This window comes from Arachis ipaensis, chromosome B09 (genome assembly GCF_000816755.2).
Source record: "Arachis ipaensis cultivar K30076 chromosome B09, Araip1.1, whole genome shotgun sequence".
NCBI lineage: Eukaryota > Viridiplantae > Streptophyta > Magnoliopsida > Fabales > Fabaceae > Arachis > Arachis ipaensis.
Genome location: NC_029793.2, coordinates 4,248,588 through 4,258,203, shown reverse-complemented (window position 1 = coordinate 4,258,203; position 9,616 = coordinate 4,248,588). Strand labels below are relative to the sequence as shown.

The following is a 9,616-nucleotide window of genomic DNA, read 5'->3' as shown; positions in this document are numbered from 1 at the left end:
ATCATCATAACAATCACCACAATAAATCTACCTCATATCAATAATTAAACTCATACAATATTCAAATCCAACAACCAAAATTCAACTAAGAGTCATAGTTCACAAATCCTAAACTTTTAACACAACATACCTCAAATCAATAATTCATCGAATCGTTAATTAATCAACAAGCACCAAACCAACCATGTTCATCAACAATAACATTCAACTATAATTCTCTCCAAATTAACATAACAACATTCACCATCTAAAATTAATAACTAATTATCCAATAAACTTCAACCAATTATATTCATCGACAAATTACTAAATATTAAATATACACCTGCATTCCAACTTATCCTATGGTCATCTAGCCTAAGTTTTCACAGAATATTATATATTAAATGCAAGAAACCTAAACCATACCTTAGCCGATTCCCAAGTATTATTCCAAGAAAATTTTCCTAAAAGAACACAGCCCTCAAAACCTCAACTAATCTGCTTCCTCCAAGTTCCAGTATTCACAATTTCAAGCTCCAATTATTTATTTTCAACCTAATACACATTCATAACACATACATACCCAATTTAATACTCAAAGCTTAAATTTAATGAAATTAAAATAAAATTATCGTATCCTCACCTTACCCAAGCTTCACATAAGCAAGAGTGAACGTTTTTCTCAAGCTAATTGGATCCTAAAACATCAGAAATCAAAGAAATTCAACATTCCCACTTAAAATTCGAAAATTGGGGGAAAAGAGGCTGAGAGTGATTAAACAAGTTACCAGTGAAATTGTTCTGGTAGAAATGTAGAGCTCGACGCGGTGGACGCGTGGCCGCAAACGGTGCGGCGATTGGAGCTCGGACGGAGAAGTTACGGGGATCGGAAATTTATGTGAGGGTTACGGGAATGTTTCTCGTCCTTCCCTCCCCTGGAAGCTTTCTTTTCTGTTGGAATGATGGGGACGAAGGGCTTGGGTTCACTTAAAAGGGCTGGTCCGGTTGGACCGATAGCCCGGTTCGGGTCCGGTTCAACCGGTTCGGTCCTTTCGGTCCAATTTTGGACCGTTTTCTTCGAAATTAGTGTCAAAATTCTCGTTTCAATGAGCTCTACCCTAATTTAATATAATATTCACATTTTTAATCCTCCTTATTAAAAACTAATTTATTGACTAATTATCTACTAATTTAATCGGGGTTTACATTCTACCCACCTAACAAAGAATTTTGCCCTCAAAATTCAAATCTAGTTACCTGAAAAGAGATGTGGATAGTCCTTTCGCATATCTGATTCGAGCTCCCAGGTATGTTCCTCGATACCAACTCGACTCCAAGCTACTTTTACCAATGATACTTCCCTTCCTCGTAATCGTTTAACGCTGGTGTCATCAATTATTACCGGAATTACCGGAAGTGTTAGATCTTCTCTTACTTGGATTGGTTCTGGTTCCAGAACATGACTTGCGTCAGGAGTATACTTTCGAAGCTGTGATACATGAAATACATCGTGCAAATTCGAAAGATACAGCGGTAAGGCAATTCTATAAGCTACTGGTCCAATTCTCTTCAGAATCTCAAACGGTCCAATATAACGGGGATTCAATTTCTTGGTCTTAATAGCTCTTCCCACTCCAGTGGTTGGTGTAACTTTCAAAAAGACATGTTCTCCTTCTTCAAATTCCAAAGGCTTTCGCCTCTGGTAGAAAGAAAAGTCTATGTCTTCTCAAATTTTGAGATCGAGAAATCAAGCGGAATATATCTTCTGACTGTACACACGTGCAAAATATCTTTTAAGATGGAGTCAGATATAGTACATTTGGTCGATGATCGTAAAATTCTGGATAATTATTTTAATTTGCTTGCTCATGCTGATCTATTGAAACAAACAAATGAACGATTCTACTTATTTCGTACGTAATTAATTTATGTTAACCCACACAAAATTATTTTCCTTTTGATTTTAAGTTTTGCCAAAAAATTGTATAATAGCATCATTTTATCGATAACAAAAATTTTAACCGTTTATTTATGAAAATATTTGAAATTGTATTGTGACTTTTTTAAAGGTATATCCTTTTATTAATATACTATTGTTAGTTTTATTGTTTAATATAAAATAAATCAGTAAATTCTTTTTATTTTATACACATTCGAAGTTATAATTTCTTATATTATTCACTCATTTGTCCTTAATTTGGTACTTTTAATTCAATTTTTTTGTTCAATTAGATGTTATTAGATTCTTGACTAGAAAAGAAAAACTCATATCATGGTCAAAAATAGAGAGAAGTGGCCAGTACATTGTGATTGATCTTCATGATTTGCAGTATGTAAAATTTTAATATGAATATTTCTTTAGGTTATAATTATGTGTTGTGGTGCAAATTTTTTTTCTTTATATATTACTACTTACTCCTTTAATTATCGCTTTCATTCAAAAATGAGAAAAAAATAAGATATACACTATGAGATCAATTTACAATCCAATTACTTGATCATCTATGTGATCACCAAGCAACCGAATACATAATTTATTCTCTAATTTATAAAATTTAACAAAGACATTGGTAAACATATTGGTTTCGCATTTATTTATATATTTTATTTATTTATGTTATATTTGTAATTATATTATATCTATTTTTATTAATATATTTTTTTTAAATATCATTAGTGTTAGCACATTGTGTATTAAATAAATTAAATGATAGAAACACGTAACTATTTTCTTTTTCAGTCAAGATTAAGTAAAATACTGTAATTTAGACTTGCAATATCAACATATTAATAGTAAAATGAAGAAAAAAATGTAATATTATATAAAAAAATGTTTAAATCATAATTATAATTTATGATTGAAATCATAATTTAAATATTTTAAACGGGATAATTTCATTTAGAGAATTCATAATTCAAACATCATTTTTATACACTTAATAGCTATATTCGAGTTAATACATTTAATACTATATTTAAAAAAAGCGAACAATGCATATCTTATTATTTATTTATTAATTAAATTATTACAATTCAAATTAATTTTAATAGAATAATTTAAAATTATAATTTCAGTTTTATCACGTGCATGGCACGGGTTATTACACTTGTAGGAAGTTAAAAATCAGTTATCACTGTATTGTAGTAATTGTTCATTTCTGTGCGCCTGTTAGCGCACAACCTATATACATCATGTGTCTTCCTCACAAATTATTTGTACGTTTCAATTTGTTTCTCTGTCCGTGACCTTAACCACTTGGTGAAATGCCGCCAAGCATAAAGTCATACAGATGTTATCTTCATCCTAGAATATATTAACTTAGCGAAATGTTTTTTTATTATACTCTATGTTCATTTGAATTGTTTGAATTATTTTTATATATGTTAGAAACAAGAGAGAAATATGAGAAAAGTGTTTCTGTGTATTATTCAAATTGATCAAAAGTACAATGTATAAGGGGTATATATAAGTGCCAGAAGAATCAAAGTAATAAAGGTATAAAATTCTACAATTAATATACAGATATGTCATATAAATATAAACGATACTAATTGATCTAAAATGATTCTAATGATTCTCTAACATCCCCCCTCAAACTCAAGTGGGAGCTAAGGATATCATCTTGAGTTTGGATAACAAAGTCCGGAAACGAGTCGGGTGATGAGCTTTCGTGAAGATATCAGCAGTCTGATCTAGTGTACCAACAGCAATCAGACGAACAGCATCAATAAGGATATGTTGCCGAACAAAATGACAATCAATATCAATGTGTTTGGTGCATTCATGAAAGACATCATTATGGCTACGATTCTATCAATAGTATTACCTATGGTATATACGAAATTTTTACTCTATATTATTTGACAATTATTTATTTATTTAATATTATATCTTTTTTCTCTTCTTTAACTACTTAGATAATATATATACTGAGCAAGTATCTCCATTAAATTAATCATAAAGGTTAATAAAATGTAACGACATAATTTTTACCTAAGTGTAGTAAGTATCTCTGTTGAAAATATTACCTAATTATTGTCGTATACAATTAGTGTGTGTGTATATATACATTGAGTAATAGTGATATTTTATAATTATTTATCATTTACAGAATTTATAATTCAGACATAATTTTTCTTCTGTTTTTTATTTTTCATACCTAATGGCTACTAACTACGATTCTATCAATAGTATTACCTATGGTATATTATGTGATGAAAAAGTTTAGAAAATAAAAGTAATAATTAAAAAGTTATGGAAAGTCACATCTAAATTTGATAAGAGCAAGACGGCTTACATATAAATGGTTCTAATGGATGATAATATTAGTTGATTATTTTTCATGATTATTTCAAGTGATATTAGGTCCAATTTATAAATATTTTTAATAGCTTTATAAGTGCTAATAGCTTTTATATTTAATTTGTTTTACATTGTGATAAAATTCATTGTTCAATCAAGAGTTATTTGACAAAGATATTTGAGAATGAACTGATCAAAAGGAGGGTCTATGTCGTCTCAAATGTTATGATTGAGGAATCAAGAGGAATTTATCTCCAACTGTACAGTGTGTAGAATAACTTTTAAGAAGGAGTCCTGTATAGCAAATACGATCGATGATTGTAAAATTTCTAACAATCATTTCGATGTTCTTACTCATACAATGCTGATATATTGAAACAAACAAATAAACAATCTATTCATATGCAAAATTTTTTATCTTTTTTCATGATATATTACTACTTATTTCTCTTAATTCCCGTTTTTATTTAGAAATGAGGAAAAATAAGGTACACACTGTGGGATCAATTTGCAACCCAAATACTTAATTATCTACATGATCACCAAGCAACCGAATACATATTTATTCTCTAATTTGCAAAACTTAACACATGCATTGGTATGCATATTGGTTTGACATTTTATTTAATATATTTGTTTATGTTATATCTATAATCATATTATATCTATTTTTACGTATATATCTTTTAAAAAAAAATACTCTTAGTATTAGCATATGGTGTATTAAATAAATATAGGTATATCCTTTTATTAATATATTGTTAATTTTATCGTTTGGTATAAAATAAATTGATAAAATCTCTTTAATTTATAAGCAATTTATTATATTATTCATTTATTTGTCTTTAATTTAATACTTTTAATTCAATTTTTTTAATTAGATGTTATTGGACTCTTGACCGAAAAAGAATAGCTTATATCATGATCAAAAAAGGGAGAAGTGGTCATTACATTATGGTTGATCTTCATAATTTGCAGGATGTAAAATTTTAATATTTCACAACGAGATTTTGTTTTGTAATAATTATCTATTCATATGCAAAATCTTTTATCTTTTTTCATGATATATTACTACTTATTTTTCTTAATTTCCACTTTTATTTAGAAATGAAAAAAAAAATAAGATACACACTGTGAGATTAATTTGCAACCCAAATATTCAATTATTTACCAAATAATCGAATACATACTTATTCTCTAATTTCCAAAACTTAACAAATGCATTGATAAGTATATTAGTTTAACCTTTTATTTAATATATTTGTTTATCTTATATTTGTAATCATATTATATCTATTATTATGTATATTTTTTTGAAAAATATTCTTAGTATTAGCACATGGTGTATTAAATAAATATTTTAAAATTAACTGTAACATATGATAAAAATAAAAATTAAACTAAATAGATATTACAAATACAAATACAGGCACAACTCATTTAATTGAGTTTCAAATACAATCACAATAAAAAAACTTATTAACCCACCTATTTAACTACCTCGTCTATTTTCATAAATCTACCTAACAATTCCCCTCTTCTCCTGACCAAGATCGTGAAACTCATCATAATTGGAGTCTAACTGTTGCCTGTTATAACAAAGCCCACAAATAACCTTAAATCTAAATAAGTGAATAAACCTAGCGATCATTTAATGGCATAAAAAACAAATCCGTTGAGTCATGCTTGTCATGGACTCATGGCCGCGCACCCGTCGCGTCGTCACATGCTCACTATTAAAGTTGATATACTTAATACCAAATTAAAAAAAATGAACAACACATGATATGTTATTTTTTTATTAATAAAATAATTATAATTTAAATTAATTTTAACAAAATAATTTAAAATTTTAATTTTAATTTTATCACGTTCATAACATGGGTTATTACACTTGTTTTGCCCTAAAATGATGAAAGCTTTTGTAATTTGTATATTTTTGTTTTTCCTTCTCTTTTTATTCATTAAGGAGTTTATTTGCTAGGTAATAAATCAATTATTTGATATGTACTTAAAATTAGCAATCATCATTATTCATTAGTATGAAAACATAAAAAGAAAATTTGAATAACCACGTAATTAATATTTGTAACTAAATGAATCAAATCCAATATTTCTGTTTTACTTTTTCACTCATGCGTTCCGAGTACTGGCTGCTCTTTCTTTTTTTTCTTTTAATCCTTCTTCTTCTACGCCTTCTTCTTCTCCTCCTCCTTCTTTTGCATCTATTTTCATTTTCTCCTTTTTCTTTTTTTCCTCCTTCTGCGTCACCGTCGCTGTTCGTCGCTCCGCCGTCGACCTTCACTGCCTCCGTTTAACGCCCTCTGTTGCGCTTCCGTTTCCCGTTCTTGTTTCCCTCCATCGCTTCTCTCACTTCCATTCTCCCTCTTTCACGGTTTCACCCTCTGCTTCTAGTCAGCTCTCTCTCTATTCAATTCTCCATTGGCGGTAATTTCTTTCTCCATTTATCGAAACGCATTATATTGAATTGAATTATCTAAAGGATTATGAGTAACTAAGCTTCGTGTTTAGGGGAAAATGGTTTCTTTGATTTATCAATGTTTGAGTGTGATTCTAGGTTTAGGAGGTGACACATATAGCTGCAACCATTCGAGAATGTATGTCTATTGAGGACATGTGACATAGTGTATGAAGCAATTTGAGGGCATGGAAATTGTATTTGAAATGGCAATGCAATTGATGATTTGTGGATATCATCATTTCCTCTTTTTAAGTGGTTTTCAATTTGTCATTTCAATTCCTATGCTCGGTTCCACTAGATATATAGTTTAATTCACGGCAATGTCAGAATCTGATGAGTGATGAGCTTGCTTTATTTTTTTTAAAGGGCTAAAAGGATTTCTTAGAATTACTTGTTTGATTTTTGCCCTAAAGTTTTTAATGCAGCTTGTTTTTATGTAGACGTTGATTTTCTGTATTCTAATATTTTATGATAGTGCAACGCTGCAAACTTGAGTTTTGTTTGGTTATAATCTGATGTTTGGAGGTTGTTTGATTATAATTGATTCTTAAACTTTAACAATATATGATTAAATGTCTTTGTAAAATTCTGATTAGCTATGTAATTTTGTATTCTACGGGAGTACGGGACTGTGATATTAGGTATAGCTATTCTAATTTTTTTTTTTCTCTTTGCTTGATGTGTATGTATATGGCAGGAATTCCAACCTTGCTCGCTGTTGTTATTCTTGAAAACCAATTTGAAGCAAGCCTAAACTTGAAGGCTGATTTTGTCTATATACATTTCTGTTACCATTTGCATCAATGGATAGGTTCTCCATAGATGAGGTAATGTCCCTTTTCACTTTGTATTGAGGAGTTTTATCTTCCATAGCAGACTATTAAATTACATGGGCCTCCCATGAGTCATTAGATAGAAAACCATTCATGTTCCCAATAGCCGCACCTAGTGGGATAAGGCTTTGTTGTTGTATGTTCCCCAATATGGGTGGTCCTATGCATTGTTTTCATGCTTTAAGCCCAAACAGGCTCTTGTGAAAAAGGGGTGTATTAATATAAAACTTCATGATTTCATAACATGAGGTTATGTGATATTACATATTTACATGACACTACTTGATTAGTCATGTTTATAGCGGAGACTAGTGTCACGTTATATAAAATCTAAAGGTATTGAGTATCATGTAACCTAAATTTCAGTTGAGGTCAATGTATATTCTTACGAATGGAGAGTTGTCGGGTGTAATGTCACCAATTCTTATTGGAGTTCAGTATAATTTACCCTTTGAATTATGGATGTGTTATCTGTTATGTACGGTCATTTCTTATTTTAAAAGATATGATGCATTATTTGAATGTTTTGTGTTCCACTTTATATTGGTGCTGTTAGCTGCGTTTTGCTTATATTGACTAAACCATGCCCTCTTCCTCTATTATGTTCCTGTGGCCACTGATGCATAGGTCAATGAATTGGAGAGAATATATAAGGAGATGGGAGAAAAATCAGTTGACCAGAATTTCTGCAAGTCGGTTGCCATAAGTTTTAGGTGATTAATTACAGTCTTGTATTAACTACAGGAATAAATAAAGAGGAATTTGTGCTACGTTTACCACTTTACTTGATATTTCATAATTGAGCTGTTTTTATGTTGCAGTTCCTCATCAAGACGTGCTGGTAAAGCTTCTTTAACTTGGGAACAGGTTGTTACAGTTGCTTTACCATTTATACATGTTTTGGAATTCATGCAGAGGATGTTATAAATGATGAATTTGTTGCATTGGGGTTTAGGTGCGGCATTGGTTTCAAAATAAACTGAAAGAGTCAGAGACTAATGTTGCTTCCACTACCAGTTCAATGAACCTATATATCGATCTTTCGGAAGCATCCGTGTTAAGAAATGGGCAGAAAAGCTCCTCAAATGCAAAAGGTTTTCACTTAAATTCATTATGTTCTTAAAGTCGTATATGTGAAGCCTAAAAATTCTTATCATGCTATCATTTCTTTAGGAAACAAAGGATTCACCTGATTTGTGTTGCTCTTAGCTCCTCCAATTACCAAAGCTTAAAAAAGTTAGGAACAATAATGGTATTTACATGTTATTATTTTGTATTACAACCTGTCAGTTAAATAATAATATTAAGAATCTGCTGTGGTTATTTGTTTCTTTTGATATCAATAAGGGTTTTTAGTATTTACACTTTCCAGTTTCTATATTACATTGAACTTCCTATTGTTTTGCCTCATATCAAGTTACAGTGCTAAAGTATTTTTTCTGAATAGTACTTTGATCAGATCTCTCCCTGCTAAATTCTGACTCTTGATTTCTATTAATGTGAAATGAAATCACTGAACAATTGTGCACATTGTAAGGTGATGTCATTCATGTGAAGCTTTGTTGAGACAGATTTAAGGAACAACTATAGAAATTAATACTAAACAGGACAACATAAGTTCTATAAAGTTTCTTTTTTCAATTAACTTCAGCAAGGATAGGATCCAGTGACAACCTAAATGGACAAGTGATGATTAACAGAGTTATGCCCTATATTCAGTCATTATACGTTTCTCAATTCAACTAGAATTTATGATTATAATGTCAGGCAAACGAGCAGAAGATATCTCAGAGTTGACATTTGAGGCAAGGTCTTCAAAAGATGTTGCATGGTGAGGAATGACCTTCTAATTGATATGCATGTCTTGTCTTGTGTTTAACTATCTGTAATGTGTGTGGCATTGTTATGCATTTTGGATCATAAGAGAATTGTAAGGTGTGGGTGAATTTTGTTTTGGAATTCTATTAGAGCACGATCCAATATGAGTCTGTCTTTCTCCCCCTCTCCTAAAACTCA

At 30.2% G+C, this 9,616-nt stretch overlaps 1 protein-coding gene across 2 annotated transcripts in view; it reads left to right on the top strand.

The window, feature by feature from the left end:
* Positions 6,417–9,616, top strand: part of LOC107619101 (protein SAWADEE HOMEODOMAIN HOMOLOG 1) — a 5,613-nt gene continuing 2,413 nt past the window's right edge. The window contains exons 1-6 of one of the 2 annotated variants that reach the window (XM_016321320.2): positions 6,417–6,733; positions 7,465–7,594; positions 8,228–8,313; positions 8,422–8,467; positions 8,556–8,694; positions 9,368–9,431. In XM_016321320.2, the coding sequence (XP_016176806.1) occupies positions 7,571–7,594; positions 8,228–8,313; positions 8,422–8,467; positions 8,556–8,694; positions 9,368–9,431 (359 nt within the window). In that variant the 5' untranslated portion in view covers positions 6,417–6,733; positions 7,465–7,570. The remainder of the gene's footprint in view (positions 6,734–7,464; positions 7,595–8,227; positions 8,314–8,421; positions 8,468–8,555; positions 8,695–9,367; positions 9,432–9,616) is intronic. The other variant, XM_021111671.1, reaches the window with a different exon arrangement.